The 16,763-nt window shown below is 42.2% G+C and overlaps 1 protein-coding gene across 5 annotated transcripts in view; it reads right to left on the reverse strand.

Annotated features, from left to right (window-relative positions):
* Positions 1 to 16,422, reverse strand: part of Mospd1 (motile sperm domain containing 1) — a 27,688-nt gene extending 11,266 nt beyond the window's left edge. For 2 of the 5 annotated variants that reach the window (XM_031360491.1, XM_031360437.1), the window contains exons 1-4: positions 16,300 to 16,422; positions 2,865 to 3,119; positions 2,701 to 2,776; positions 1,064 to 1,281 (exon numbers count right to left, since the gene is read on the reverse strand). In XM_031360491.1, the coding sequence (XP_031216351.1) occupies positions 1,064 to 1,281; positions 2,701 to 2,776; positions 2,865 to 3,018 (448 nt within the window). In that variant the 5' untranslated portion in view covers positions 3,019 to 3,119; positions 16,300 to 16,422. Of the gene's footprint in view, positions 1 to 51; positions 530 to 551; positions 1,282 to 2,700; positions 2,777 to 2,864; positions 3,120 to 15,133; positions 15,217 to 16,299 lie in introns of those variants that run through there. The other 3 variants (XM_031360554.1, XM_031360403.1, XM_031360348.1) reach the window with 3 other exon arrangements.
* Positions 16,423 to 16,763: the final 341 nt, after the last annotated feature.

The following is a 16,763-nucleotide window of genomic DNA, read 5'->3' on the forward strand; positions in this document are numbered from 1 at the left end:
TTCCCCCCCCCCCAAGGGGTTAGGATTAAAGGGCTGGTGCAGCACCAGTCAAAAGTTCTCTAAAGAGAAAATGAAGGTCCTGTCAGTGAATGTTTCTGCTAGGACATTAAGGCCCAGTCCATAGTCCTAGCATTAAGCAGAAAGTCTAGGCCCTTCCTGCATGGAGATAGCACTTCATGCCTTCTTCAAATGTTTTTTTTTTTCTTCTACATTTGTGTTAGGGATGGAATGTATGGCCTTGCTGTAGCTAGGCACATACTCTCTAGCCTCTTTTCTGTTTTGATAGAGTCACATGGCAATCCTCCTGCTTCAGCCTCTAGCACGCTGGGATTCCTGGCATGTGCCGCCGCTCCGCTCCTAACTATCCATTTCAGTTTCTCTTTGTTTTTCTATGGAAAAGTCTCTCTCTCCTCTCAGGATCAGAGGGCAGTAATCACAAGTTGGAGGGAAGGAAGAATGAGGTCTGAAAGCTGGAGTTGAGTGTCACAACGCTTGAAAGTCTCTATCACAACGCTTCTCAGTAGCTAAGCTGGAAGGAAATGAGGAATGGAGAGGGATTCAATTAATAGCCCCCAGGGGATATTATAATCTACTTAGTTTAATTAACTTCAACTTTAATGAGATTTTTTTCAAAATAATATGAACAGCACACTAAGCTTGGCCTATTGCCAAAATGAATTTCTCTCCTTCTTCAAACTAATTTAATGAGAAAGGATATGGGAAAGTCATAGAAACAACAGTGCATAATTGTTAAATTGTACTGGTATTAGAAAGTATGGTGCCTGCATTCTTTAAGTCTCTCTATACTGGAGATATATGGTATTTCATACATTTCAAAACCTAGGATGGCAACTGTCTACTCCTGCTACCTAAGGCAGCCCAAGTGCTCCTTTCTTCCCTGAAGGCCAATGGCCAGTCTCTTGCTATATTTCTGTACCTGTTTCTCCAAGCGCCACGTTGCTGACTGGGTTTACTGCCGTTAGCATGTTAGGTGTTAGCTGCAGCTCCGTGATTAAAGTTGGGAATGTAAGGAGGCTTTGAGGGACTATAAAATCAATACTACCTGGTTGACATGACTGCTCAAAAAATACACTTTCGGCTAAGTGTTCCTTTATTCTCTTCTCCTCCTCTTCTTTTTGCTGTTCTTTCGCAGTTGGGAGAAGAGTGGCAATAACCTCTTTCCTTCCCAAGGCCTTCCTCTGGCTTTGTTCGGAAACCTGGAGGCGGAATTTGTCTATCACACCATAGTGACAGGACCGAACATCTCTATGACGAATCACACTGAAAACAACGAAATAATAATAATAAAATAATGATAACGCCAACAACAATAATAATAAAAACAAAATCTGCTTAGCTTTCTGGGGTCTATCAAACAGAAAGCATCAAAATATTCCAGTTGGGTAAAAATAATCTTGCTGACTATAACCAAATACTTGAGTATTTGTAAATGACACTGAGGGAAAAATGTTGTCTTATAGCCTAAGAAAGAAAAGGAACAATTGTGAAATATTAGATGAATACATACAGTTAAAACATACAATGAAAAATGTTCTGTGTGGATGTGGCTAAGGACTGAACCCAAGGCCTCAAGCATGCTAAACAAGCAAGCACTCTACTACTGAGGTATGGCTTTGGCCATATCAAAGTCTTCAGTAAAAGAATGATAAAGAGGGCTGGTGAGATGGCTCAGCGGGTAAGCGCGCTGACTGATCTTCCGAAGGTCCTGAGTTCAAATCCCAGCAACCACATGGTGGCTCACAACCACCCGTAATGAGGTCTGATGCCCTCTTCTGGTGTGTCTGAAGACAGCTACAGTGTACTTTTATGTATAATAATAAATAAATCTTTAAAATAAGAAATCTTCACTTTATTGTACTGTGACCCAGTTCCTTAGCTTGTGCTGACCCCCAACCATAACATCCATTGCTACTTCATAACTGATTTTTTGCTACTGCTATAAATCATAATGCAAATATTGTTTTTAGAGATAGATGTTTGCCAAAAAGGCTGCGACCCCTAGGCTGAGAACCCCTGGTCTATGGCTTTGTGCTAAGGAGAAAATAACTGTTTCTTGTAGAAAACTGACAAATACAGCTGACTTGGTAGCTTAAATTAAGGGCTCGCCAGTGGATTCATCTGGTCAGCCCCGGGTCTAAAGTAAAAATTAACTATGAACAGCTTGAGCAAACAATCATTCATCTGACACTCCAAAATGAAATTATCTGGATAACCTTCTACGGATGAGTAGTCACACCCACTTGCTTCCTGTTTAGATCCAATTCCAGGCTCATTAGCTGAATCATTGCAGATGATCTTACACTGTTGTTGTTCTAGAATGTAGTATTATTCGTTTCACAAATGCCAGCATAACAGCGGGATGCCTCAACGAAAGCTAAATTCTCTATCATAGCTGGAGAAATTTCAAGGAATAAACCAGAACCTGACCAGACACATCACTGCCTACATAAGAACAATGGGGAATTATTTTAAAAGAAAAAATCCTGGTACAAATTGTTTTAAGTTTTAAGATTGCCTTACTCTTTCAAAAACTGCTCAAATTTTGATAAATGTTGAGCCCCAAATCAAGAAGCATAGACACACCTGCTTAGAAGAAGCTTTGAGAAGGGAGCACTTTTAAGTTAAAACAGACATATCCACCCACTGAGAATGCATTACCAGGACGTGACCTCGACTTACATATCCACACAGCACTGTGGCTTCACTGCACCAGCAGCATCAACGACAACATACTTATTTGGAGTCGTACATAAAACTGAAAGAAAAAGTCACAGCGTCCATTAGTGTGATTAAATCAAAAATCAGTAGGAACAAGGCAAGCCTTCGTAAGCTAGGAGACTCACCTTTGAACTTTAAGGCAAACTCATAGGGATTGTAGAGAGTCAACACTTGCTTATGAGTGGACTGATCATCTGCATAAAATATTAGCTCCGTGGGAAACACAAAGACAGGAAGATTCCCTTCCACTAACTCTGGTTGTCTTTTTTGTTGATGCATTGGCACTGAATCCCCCCTTGCTGCAGCTTCTGTTTTTACAGTCTCAAATCTATTTTGGACTTTCTTAGATTCAGTTAAAAACTCCAAAGCATTTTGGCAATCTAGAAATGAGAAAAAGAAACTGCATGAGACTGATTCTCAGAAATCTATAGTCACTCCACAAAAACAAACAAAGCATATTTAGGGAGCAGCAAGACAGCTAAGTGGGAGCAGATGCTTGGTTCTAGGCCAGGTCTGATGACCCACATTCCATCCACAACTCCCACAGGGTGCAAGGCAATAACCAATGGGCCAGGCAAGCTGTCCTGACTCCCACACACTCACTGTGGTACACACACGGGGGGGGGGGAGGGAGGGAGAGAGAGCAAATAAATAAAAGCAGTCTGGGTGTGATGGTACATGATTTTAATCCAACACTCAGAAGGAAGAAGCAGGTACATCTCTTGTGAGTTCAATGCCAGCCAAGGCTACATAGTTGTGCCCTGCCATGGGTGCTGGGAATTGAATCAGGATGCTCTGGAAGAGCAGTCATCTCTCCAGCCCCACCTCACCCCTCTCTGTGTGTGTCTTTGTATCCATATAAGGATGTCTTCTGAGGGCAGGCTCTCCCCTGGACCTGGAGCGACAGGTGGTCTGTGTGAGTGCTGGGGACCAACCTTAGGTCTGGAGAGATGGCTCAGCTATTAGAGTACTTCCTGTTCTTTTAGAGGACCAGTGCTTAGTTTCTAGAAACCAGCCCATATTAAATGACTCACAAGTAACTACCTGTAGCTTTTAGTTCCAGGGGATCTGATGTCCTCTTCTGGCCTCATCAGGCACACTCTCCCCCCCACACAATAAAATATAAAGTCTCTTTTTAAAAAACTAAAAAAAAAAAAAAAAAAAACAAAACAAAACAAAAAAAAAACAAAACAAAAAAAAGCCCACTATTTCTTGTAGAAAAACTTAAGAATCACTTTTACACTGATGTTAATAATCATTTTTTTTTTTAGTGCTCTGTGGAAATATGGGGAAGATGGTGCTTTTCTACTGAAACATCAAGACATCTGGGAGCTAAAAGAATGCTACTTGCTAAGAAGTCCACAGTTTTCTTTGAAAATTTGAAATCACTAAGCGCTCTTGGGCACCTGTCGCCCCATTCCTCCGCACGATGTCAAGTTACAGAGTCTTCCTGAGAACTGGGTCTTTTCCAGCTTGTGAGGCTTTTTGGATTCCTTCTGGGGTTCTTGAATGTGTTCCAGGTAGTTGTAGCTGGCAGAAGCCTGCCTGTTCTAACGTGATGTTTCTGTTTTTATTTCCTGACCTCACGGTAATCAATATTGCTATTTAGCAAACCTCCTAAAAGTAACATAACAATACATGGTCTGAGGATGTGGCTCCCTCGGTGGTGTGCCTGCCTAGCATGCATAAAACACTGGGTTCAATTTCCGGCACTGTATAATAAAAACCTGCTATGGAGACAAACGCCTATAATCCCAGCATTCAAGAGGCAGAGGCAAGAAGATTAAATCAATCCTTTGCTACAAGGAAAGTTTGAAAGCAACATTAGTGACATGAGACTATGCTTCTGAAAAAGAAGAACAAAGTTAAAAAGTAACATTGAAGGCTCAATCCCCAGAAACCATGCCCCCAAAATGCAAAATTGGGCTAGGGATGATGATGGAAACTTGTACTTGTGGTACTTGGGAGCAGAGAGGACTGCTTGCAAGTTTGAAGGTCATTAGGGAATCATACTGAAGTTCTTATATCTAAAACCAACCAAACCCAACAAAGTGAGAAATCTAACACACTCAGAAAATGTTTAGTTCCCACTCTGTACAACATACTTAGGTTGAGTTCCCTACACATTTGAAAGGGAGTATAACCAATGAATCTATTTAGTTTTATCTGATCCTTTCCAAGACTTTCTGAACTTTCACCAAAATAGGATATAATATCATCATAGGTAAAAATGTGGAAGATGGAAGTCATATTGGGGCCTGGATCAGGACATTCAACTCTAAGCTAAACTGGGGTATGGCGGCTCACACCTTTAATCTCAGCACTTAGAGGGCACAAGCAGGTGGTTCTCTGATTCTGAGGCTAGCCTGGACTACATAGCAAGTTCTAGGCCAGGCAGAGCTACATAAGTAAGACCCTGTCTTAAAAGAATAAAAGAAAAGGAAAAAATAAAAGAAATTCAACTCTGGAGGTAAGGTGTTCTGTTGTATACTTGTAAATCTCAGGCTTTTGAAGGTTGAAGCAAGAGAATCCACAATTGCAAGCTACCCTGGGCGATACCACCTGTCTCAAAAAAGGAAAGCCAGGAAAGTGTACACATGAGCATTGGGAGGAGGGCGTGCAGACTGAGAGTGTTGCAGATGAGAAGGCATAGAAGTCTGAAGGCACAGAACCCCAGGCTGCCTCAGATAACCCATCAGCTCTCTAGACATTACTTTGCAATGTTGGATTTGTACCTGAGTTTGGTTTTCAGTAAGCTGACTGATCTGTTGACATTTTCATGAGTAACAATATCTAATGTTTGTATAATTCACAACAGACTACCCAGACTGACAGAGTGACTGAGAAAACTCTTAGCTAGAGTGTTGTTTGGACTATACTAAGTGCTAAGTGTTCCCTATTATTATTGGTGGTAGGCGTGTTTAATTATGAATAGATCAGACTGAAAGAACAAGCAAACAAACATCAAAAAAATATCATCGGGTTTCCTGCCTTCTAGACCAGTGTTCTTTCCACTATACAAAAGTACTTCCACAAGAGAAAGAATAGAGAAAAGCATCTGACTTCAGTTATTCTAATTTAACACATTTTCTCTGATTTATTTATTTATTTATTTATTTATTTATTTATTTATTTAATTTTATGTGTATGAGTACACTGTAGCTGTACAAATGGCCGTAAGCCATCATGTGGCTGCTGGGAATTGAACTCAGGACCTTTCCTTGCTCCGGCCCTGCTCGCTCCAGCATAATACACTGTAGCTGTCTTCAGATGCACCCCAGAAGAGGGCGTCAGATCTCATTACGGATAGCTGTGAGCCACCATGTAGTTGCTGGGATTTGAACTCAGGACCTTCGGAAGTGCAGTCAGTGTTCTTACCCACTGAGCCATCTCACAAGCCCTATTTTTTGTTCTCTTCCATTCTTCTCTGCCACTCCTGCAGATCCTTCCCCCTTTTTTCTTGAGAGGATATCTGGTAAATCTGTAACCAATTGCACAGCGATTCTGCATCAGCCTCCCAAGTACTCAGACTCCAGGAATAAGCCACCACAAGAGCTTTGAATTCCTTTCTTTTGGTCTAAGTCACACATTTCTATTTGGACAATGCACTCTTAGTTAGAAGTTTGCTATATGTTCTTTCTGTTTTTAAAGAAAACAAGAAGCTCTATAATTTGATTCTTAATAAACTTGGCTATTAGGAAGATCCAAATTTGACATCATTAAGTGATATGCTCTGACTCAATTGCAAAACTTGGTTCTGAGGGAAGGAGTTTATGATTGAAAGGTAGCATTATAGAAGACATAATCAGGAAGTATTGGTCAAGCTGGGGAGCCAATTAGAAAACAATAAAGTTGAATTAAGTGTTTACTTCCTAAACCATGGCCAATTCCAAACAGATTAAAACTTTAATGAGTGTTAAAAGAGGAAAGAAAAGTCATTAAAACAGAAGAAACCATAGAAAAATTTTTAAAAATCCTCTCAGGCTAACAATGACAAAACTAAATCCCAGAAATATTGACAAATTTAGCTACATGAAGTACACATGGCTGGCCTGTAATCTAAGTATTTGGGAAATAGAGGCAAGAGGGTTAGAAGTTCAAACTTAGCCTTATGTCTATAGCAATTTTTTTTCTTGGTTTATTGAGACAGGGTTTCTCTGTATAGCTCTGGCTGTCCTGGAACTCACTCTGTAGACCAGGATGGCCTCAAACTCAGAAATCCCCTTGCCTCTGCCTCCCAAGTGCTGGGATTAAAGGCGTGAGCCACCACCGCCTGGCATGTCTATAGCAATTTTGAGACCAACCTACCAGCCTGGACTACTTGAGAGCTTATCACACACAAAAAAGCTAATTAGTTTTTATAGGAAGGGACTTGGCTTACAAAAGGCCATTTAACCTCACAAGAGAAATATAAATAAACTAAATCCATGCTAGGATACATTTTAAAGGATATCAGATTAGTAAATAAATAAATAAATAAATAAATAAACAAACCCATAAACAAAGTAACTTGATAGCACATAGTGAGAGACATCAGGCATATTATATTATATTATATTATATTATATTATATTATATTATATTATATTATCGATGGGGATATATAGTTGAACTAGCATCCATCCTGCTAGGATGAGACACTCATATCCTTAGAGCCACAGATTTTACTTTTAGACTATTTCTGGAACATACACCATCATCATCACCCTTCACCACCACTGTGTGTGAAGTTGCAGGTGTGAACTTTTATATGAAGTGCTGAGGAGTAAAGGAAAAGATCTGTGTGAAGCTTGCTAAAAAGACCTTGGTACTCAATATAAGCCAGTTGTTCATAGCAAAAGAATGGAAACAGGCCAGCTCTCCATTAATAAGGGATGTATTAAAGCCCGGTATATCCATTCTCTGGGATTTAAAATACTGTGTCAAAATAATAGAGAATGTTCTTTATGTAGCAGGATATGAATAGGGCCTCCCACTGATAAAACTGGAGCTGCTGAAATAGGCCAATAATCCCAGCTACTTAGGAAGTTAGAACAGGATGTTATCAAATTCAAGATTTGTCTAGATACTTAAGACTCTGTATCAAAACAAAAGTGGACTAGGCTATAGGCTAGTGATAGAACACTGGCCTAGCATGTATGCAGGTTTAATTCCCTAGTAGGAACTAAGGCTATAACCACAAACAAGAGGTTGTGGGCTGAGGAGAAAGCTCAGTGGTAGGGTCCAGGTTCAATCTCCAGCATGTTTTTCCCCATTCCAAAACAAAACTGAGAAAATCAAGGAGCACTTTAAAAGCATGAAAGATACCCTGGGGTGCGATGATACATGTCTGTTATCCCAGCATTTCAGAGTCCCAGGCAAGATCAGGCACTGAGAGCCAGCCTCAGCTACACAGGGAGTTCCAGATTAGCATGGGTTACATGACACCCCACTTCAAACAAATACTAAAACACGTACTTTTCAAGCCCTTTAAGCCAGGTACAGTGGTAAAGGCCACCCCAGTAGGGAAACTGAGGTAGGAGGACTACAGAATGAGACTATCTTAAACAAAGCAGGAGCATGAGACAGCTCACAGATCTTACTAGGAAGTCAAAAAGAACCACGAAGACAAGTGCCGAGCTTGTTCTAACTTTCAGGAAAATTTAGTTGGTATAGGTCAGAGTAGGAATTTTATTAGTTTGGAATGATGGCATAGAAGATAGTTTTATCCTTTTCATCTGTCTCTTTGAGAGTTAAAGATGTACTTCTTGCCCCAGGAGTCAAAAACAGGCCACGTCCCTGTCAACATTAAAGAAGGGCTGAATTGTTTTTGAGCAGTTTGCTGTTTCTTTTCATTTTCCCTTTTCCCATTCATCACTTATCTTGGCTAAGATAGAAGTTGCCTCCTCAACTCTAACCAGGGCTGATAAGGGGAGAATTAGCACGAGGTCAGCAGAGTAGCCTTAGCCATGCCAACAAGCACCCACTCACCTGTGATTGCTGGCTTTGCGGGAGACTAACACTTTCTCTTTGCCCGGCTTCATATTACAAAAGAACTAAGTGCAAAAATCCAGGGGAAAGATTGTATACTAAGCTGGTGTAAAAAACAAAAAAACAAAAAACAACAAAATCCTTAAGGCAGATCAGTTTTATGAAGTTGTCGTCCAAAAGTCATCAAGTCAAAGTGTGTCAGCATCTCATAGATAAGGAAGGCAAACCCATGGTATTTTCCCAGACTTGCAAAGGGACAGAAATATATTGTCCACTCACATTCTTTTATAGTATTTACCTCCTCGGCATCTCAATTAGAAGGCCCTACTCCTGTGAGTCTGCTGTATGCACCTTAGTTTCAAGTAGCCTGACCCAAACAAACTAAATTTTTTAGCATTATTGTTTCATTTTCCTGTGCTGGATATTGAACCCAGGGCCTTGTGTATGGACTGTAATTTTTTTTATGTGACAATGTCTCACATAGCCCAGGATAGCCTTTAAGTCCATCCTTTCTCTCCCTCTCAGGTGCTACAATTACAGGTTGTGCTACTAGGCCTGGCACCAATGTTGTATTTTTTTAATGTTCTCACTGTCCTAATATCACATTATCCTCTTGTTTTACATTCATGATAAAAATGCAGGCACTTGGAAGACCCTGGGCTCATTGGCTTTCCTCCAGGTGTGTACTAATAATCAGTTCTTTCATCGGTGAGCATGCATACTCCCCGTAAGTGAACGTGCTGTTTCCATAAAAGGATCTAAAGGTTACTGCATACAGATAGGTGGCTGCTGGCCATAGGCTAGGATGAGAGGAGAGATGATGGGATGACCATTCCCAGCTGCCTCTCTTTTCTCCCTGCCTTCTGCTTCCTTTCCATGTCCTCTGAGGCAATCCGGGCTAGCAGTGTTTATAAACCATGAGGTTCCAACACGCCCCTGACCATAAAGGCAGGCAGTCCTGCTGAGAAAAGGTGTGGGAAACTGCCTTGTCTTTGACCCTCTCCCTAAAAGTACAGAATATTCCTAATTAAATTAGAAAGAAAACCTTACGTGTGCACACCACCTTGTAACTGATTTACAAACTACTCTTCCACAGGATGCAAAGTAAACACTGGACACTTTATCCTGATTGTCTGAGGCAGGGGCTTGCTATCCAGCCCATGCTAGGTTCAAACTACAGGTCTTCCTGCTTCTGCTTTCTAGATGCCAGGATCACAGGTGGCCCCACCCTCTCAGCTGTTGGTCCGAAGAAGCGCCTTGCCCATAGCTGGAATCATTTGCTGTTTTCCTCCCTTTGCATTGAACAGAGAAAGGAGAAGCCAAGACCCTGGGATGAGCAGGGGAGTTTCTATAGACTTCAGCACTATAGATTTAGAACATCGGGACTATTATTTAGCAGGCAAGGAACCTATATTAAAGTATATTCTTCCCCGTCCCCTTTCAGGAAAATGGAGCCTTATAAGAAGGGAATCGGTAGGACCTTCTGGATTTTTGTACTAACTACTACGGTTCAAATGTTAAGAATGGGGCTAGAGAGAGATGACTCACTCGTTGCTCTGACAGGACCCCAGTTCAGTTCCCAGCATCCACATCCTCTGGCTCAAAACAACCTGTAATTCCAGTCATCCTGAGATCCAATGTCCCCTTCTTCCTTCTACCGGCACGCGCACACATGTAGTATACATACAATTGGGCACACACAAATAAATGTGTAAAAATACAGCTAAGTCTTGTTCAGTTTATAAACCATGAGGCTCCAACATGCCCCTGACCATAAAGGCAGGCATTCCTGCTGAGAAAAGCCCTGGGATTCCCGACTCATCTGTTTAGAAACAGAGAGCCAGCTACTTCAACTCCCTATCTCTGGCTTTAGATAGTGACTGTTTCTCAGCCCCGCCTTTAGTCCAGGCCTTATCTCTGTGCAGGAGCTATCTTAGCCCTACACCACTGGGTACAGTCTCTGCTAAAAACCAAGAAAGTGCAAATGAGGTTGAGTCAAGATGGTTTACTGCTTTTAGACTCTAGTATCAAAGCCCCTTCTCTTTCATGTTGAAAATCTAGCATCAACGTATGAATTCCAATATCCTCAGAGTTTTTCATGGTTGATCACCCAGGGCACAAATTATATCATAATGTTCATTTTACATTTTAAAGACCATTATTCAAGAGCGAGTGACTTTTTTAGGTTTTTGGTATGTGTTATCTTACTGGTGGAGCTGATTACTACAAAATAGAGTGATAAACTGATTCACATTCAAAAAAGAAAAGTTGAGTAGCACACGGTTTTAAAAGAACACCCTTGTCAGGAGCAGTGGGATGGGCCTAGAATTCTACCATCTAAGGAAGCTGGGATAGGAAGACCACAGGTTTAAGGACAGTCTGGGCTGCATAGCAAGCACCCACATCAAAATAAAATTAGTGCTTAGGCATGGTGTATAATGTCTATAATCCCAGAACTTGAGATGCATAGACAAGTAAAACTCCATGGGTTCAAGGCTACTCTGGTTTACATAGCTGTTCAGGCCAATGGTGGCTACAAAGTAAGATCCTGTCTGAAAAATAAGTAAAATTAGTGATATTAACTTACAGGCCAAACACTAAGGCTGGGGGAGAAGGATGGTGAGTTCAAGGCTAACCTGTGCTACATAGTGAGTTCCCTGGACTATATTGAAACCCTGTCTCAAAAAGGAAAATAAATAAATAAATATATAAGCAAACAAATCCTTTAAAAGGGGTGGGGGTGTAGCGTGGTGGTAGAGAACTTGCCTAGCATGCATAAACCACTGGGCATGATCAAGTACCACAAAAAAAGGAATGTCTTATAGGACTGTCTTTTTGCCAGGCAGTGGTGGTGCACACCTTTAATCCCAGCACTTGGGAGGCAGAGGCAGGCAGATCTCTGAGTTCGAAGCCAGCCTGGTCTACAGAGTGAGTTCCAGGACAGCCAGGGCTACCCAGAGAAACCTGTTCCTAAAAAACAAGAACAAAAATCAAAAAAAGAGAAATAATCTTTTTGAAACGCTATGGCTGGGTGTGGTGGCACATGCCTATAATTCTAGCACTTAGTAGAGAGATACAGATGGGTTACTACAAGTTTGTTGTCAGCCTGGTCTACACAACGAGTTGTATGGCAAGACCCTGTCTCAAACAAATAAACAAACACCACAAATAACGGCTGGGTGTGATAGTATACTCCTCTAATTCCAGAACTCAGGAGGCAAAGACAAGCAGCTTTATATTAGAGGGCAGCATGGGCTACACAGGAAGTTCTAGGTCAGCCAATCCTACATCGTGAGACCCTATCTCAAAACAAAACAAAACAAAAAACAAAAAAAAAGAAAACCACACATACACATATATACATACATATACACACCAAAATACCCTGTAAAACAAAACCGTCTTTCCCCATTTTAATAAAGGAATTATTTCCACAATTTAAAACATTCTAGTCTTTTGTTATTACAAGATAGGCAAAAAATATGTATTAATTTACTGTATAAAAGTATGTATGCTGCTACATGCAGCACATGACATTTTTAAGTCTTTAATTCCAGTCTTGGTGGAACACATCTTTAAGCCCAGGACTCTGGAGGCAGGGGCAAGAGGATTTCTGTATTAGAGGCTACCCTAATCTACATAGCTAGTAGGGCTATAGTGATCCTAGTGACCCTATGTCAAGACAAAACAAAATAACAATGTTTTAAATTTATTCATCGTATACTTAGCCATATATTTATACATATATGTATGCATATATTACATTAGAAACTATGGAAAAGATCAAAACAGTATTTTCACCCTTCAGAACCCTGGCCTAGCAAAAAAAAAAAACCACACAGCAAGTACAGAATATGATACTGAGATATTAGGACATACATTGAAATGTCAGTTGACACGGTATTTTTTTGGAGCATAGAACGGCAGCCTACACCAGGAGTAGTAGGTGGCGAATTGCAAAAGCAATGTGCAGAGGTGTAAAAGGGATACCCACAGTGAGTACTGGCACTGCATGTGACTTAAGTAAGGCTGCGAAGGGAAGTTGGCGGTAGACTGTAGAAGGTCATAATCTAATTTTCCTACGCTTGGGGCTTGTCAGAAATAGAATTTCTTAGTTTTTGCCCCAGACCTACAGAATCAGGAATGGTGGGAGTAGGGTAGATCAGGAGGCCCTGGTTTTAGCAAGCTATCCGGGCAGTGCTCAGATTCGCCAACTTCGAGAGCTACTGGCACGGGCAATGTGAAACCTCTGAAGAATTTTAAGGAGCAGAAACTGACCTGATGAGTTTGGAGGTGATCAGTTTGGGAGGTGAGTGGTGGCCCTTGACTCTCCAACACCTGACTCCAGGGTACTTACAAGTTTCAATCGCGTGACTAAAGTACAGTCATACAAATGCGTCACTGCAGTAGATTTTACATAAAAGCTGTTGTCCTGTTGAATCTGTCAATCGACAGACCCCAGCAAAAGGGAGGAGAACAATTTCTATGTGTTTCTTTAAAGTCAAGAGCAAAGGTTGTCTTAGTTTGCACGTGGCCCTTCTGGTGTACCTAGTTTTTTGCCTCTCACTGTAAGCCAGTGGGTTGACATACTATCATATTCATATTTTCTGGGAGTTTAGTTGGTGAGGACCAATCTCTGAGACTGATGGTATCAGGATGTGCTGACACAAACAAGTTCTGAACCTGAAAAAAAAAAAAACTTAAACCCAAGCACTGGTTCATGTGCTCAAAGCCAGAGACAGTCAGAGTGAGGTTACCCACTGCCTTCCTAATTTTGTCACTAAAATCGCAGAACCTGCTTAATTCTGGAAGAAGTTTAAACCTAACTGAAAGAATTAGACTTTGGGCTACACCCTGAAGGTCAAGAAAGCCTAGCAGAGCTGTTATTTCTAATTTGGGAGGTATGATTTAGCTGGGGCCATCTTCAATTACCTGATGAAAAGCAAGACAGGTACAGGTCAACCTAAATGACTAATTTACCTCCTAAGAATCTTTTTTGTTTTGTGACAGAGTTTCAGTATGGAACCCATGTGATCTCACAATGGAGACTAGGCTGGCCCCCAAGTCACAGAGCCAGTTGTCACAAGACTCGTCCAGGATACAACTCGTATTTCTATCAAGATTCTAGATAGCTACCTCCCACTTGCTTTACTTGGCCAACATATTTGTCCAAAAATAGCTATCTGTCAAAAACTGCACACTTTACAGGCACGGTGCCTCACACCTGCATTCCCAACAAACTGTCTCGACTTTGAAGCAGGCCTGGCCTATACAATGAGTTCCAGACTAGCCAAGGATTCACAGTAAGACTGTCTCAACTCTTTTCCCCATCTAAATTGTATACTCTTAGGTAACCTGAGAGCTACATAGGTCCATAGAGATTAAAACAAAGCCTCATAATAAAGATGAGGAAATTGAGGACATTTAAGAAATAAATCGCTTAATATATTTATTTTAAGTAAAGATTCTTCAGACAGTTAAGGGGGTGACAAGACAGCCTTTAGAACATCACTCAGTATCTTTTTTGCTAGCTTTTAGGGAAGATTAAAATGTTCTCAAGTTTCTATCATAAACCTTTTTTTTTCCTGCTTTTGTGTGTGCATGCATGTGTTTATATATGTATATGTATGTAGTATGTGTCCATGTAGTATGTATGTTTCTGAGACAAAGTTCCTCTGTTATGTAGTTCTGGGTGTCCTGGAACTCATATGCAGAACTCCGGAGACTATCCATTCTTTTAAAGGTGGGAGGGGGGTAGCAATAGTTTGAGATATGTCACTATGTAAACCTGGCTGGCCTAGAACCCTCTCTGAAGGCCAGGCTGGCCCAGAACTCACAGAAAATACACCTTCCTACTTCTGCCACCTGAGGGCTGGGATTAAAGGACTATGCCTGTATACTCAGCCCATAAGTGTCTTTATTAGGCTTAAGGAATGGATGGGATGGATTTTGCAGTTTCTTGTTTTACCGTTTTCAGACAGTGAATTTGCATGTAAATCCTCTGAGAAAAAATATATATAAGATATCTGAGAATAAATGTCTTTGCTTATAAAGAGATTACTACTCTACAATAGAATATTGCACTTTACACTTGAGTGTGTACTACGTGTAAAGGGGGTCTATCAAAACCCTCTTTGAATTTGAAAAATTCCAAAATTTCAAGTATCCCGGCACATCAGCAAACCTCTGTTGCATTGTGAGTTCTACATATCCTTCAGAAAGCAGTTTAATCTCACATCCTGTTTGAGAATATAGACTGAACAACTTAAAAGACACATTTGGCCATGTTTTCTGTTCTCCAAACTTACCACCGATCTGTACCACACGCATGAAATATATGTGTAATCGAAAAGCTGGCTGTCTACCCCTTACTCAATTTCCTGAATGTAGAATTTTATAGACAAAGAGATTTCCTAATACTTACAGGAAGTGTGGGCACGACTTTCGTCACTAAGAATGTATCAAATCCCATGTGTGCCTTTCCCGAGAGAGTAGACTTTCTCCTGTCTGGAATTGACATTAAAAACAAAAAGTGTTCCAAAAGAACAGGACTGCCTTTTAGGCAAAATTTAGGAACTTGAACTTTTCAGCGTTACTTTCTCTTAGAATTTCCTTAAAGGACAAAATACTGGGACCCTTTGCACTTCTTTGCCCTGTGGCTTTCCCAAGTGAAGTTTCCTTCCATTCTACTGAGACAGCAATGCTACTTGAGCAAGAGAAAGACAAATGTCAGTTACTTTCTCCAGAGGGAAACAGCAGAAGATTAAGGGCTAAGGTCTAGGGAGGGGCTAAAACCTTCCACCCTAAGACTTCAGCCCCACCTGCCTGGGGCCCAGCCTCTACAGCTCTATCACCACACACTACCCGGCTCCATGTGAAACTGGTCATGTGAGCCTGTTTACAGCTGAGCAGCTGGTGCAACCATCAGGATCCGTGCAGATGTCCAGGGAGGGGTAAGGATACAGGCTACTTACCTCCTTTCTCCCCTATATAATTCCAAGAAGATACTTGTTTCGACCACCACCCTTCCTCCCGGTCTCTCCACTTTCCTTCATGCCCCTTCAGGCAAAACCATCCCGGGACGCCTGGCTCCAGCCGCCCCCCGCCCCGTTTCCGTCCAGTTGCTCGCGGGGGAGGGGGACAAGCTGAACTGCAGGAAGGGCGAGGACAGGGTCACCCCGAACTGGATAGTTAACTGACTTCCCTCCCACAGCCCTCCAGGCAATGTCCACCAAAGAGTTGTCCCTAGAGCTGCATCCCCAAGGCAACTGAACTCTTGTCAGGCAGGCAGCGGGAGGCTTCGGAGGCTGCCTTCGCCCAGGCAGGGGCAGCTACATAACTCTGCTGGCCCTGGAGACCCTGTGGAAGGGCCACCAACAGTCCGAGAACAGTGGACCCAATGCCCTGTCCCCGCCACCCACCTCAGCCCGGCACTGAGCAGTCCTGCTGTCACTCACAGAGCCAAGCTCAGGCTACCGGCACTGGGCATTGTCTACACCGGGTTGGGGGGGGGTGGTCTCAGCCATGCAAGTTCCGCGTTTTCCCCTTAAGTCAGAGGAAGTGGGTGACGGGACATTGAGGGACTCTCACCTCAGCAACACTGGCTCCTAGGAAAGCAGCTGCGACTGCTCCCTGCTCCTTTGTCAGAGTCTCCAGACTGCACTGCCTGCTGGGATATGGGAGGACTCGACTGCCACCTCTCCCCGCCCAGGAGGAAGAGTCGCAACTGGGGGTGGGTGAGAAGAGGGAGGAAAGGCGGGCCCGGGGGTGGGGTCTAACCGGGGGCGGGACTTCTGTGTTGCCACCTGGCTTCTGGGGTTTCTTCCTTCTCAAAGCTTCAAACTTCCTTTGTCCTGTGGCCGCCCCTCCTTTTCCTCCGCCCCCAGAGGATTAGAGGCTTTCTCTGAGTGCAATCTCTTTGCACTCATTTGGTGGTGACCTTTGACGTCTGCCTTATTCACGCCTCTCCCCAGCTCAGAATGCGATCAATGAATACCCAAGGCTAGTGACTCTTCCTCTGGGACGCGTCTTAAGGACCAGCCCTCTTTCTCCAC

Source organism: Mastomys coucha, chromosome X, assembly GCF_008632895.1.
Source record: "Mastomys coucha isolate ucsf_1 chromosome X, UCSF_Mcou_1, whole genome shotgun sequence".
NCBI lineage: Eukaryota > Metazoa > Chordata > Mammalia > Rodentia > Muridae > Mastomys > Mastomys coucha.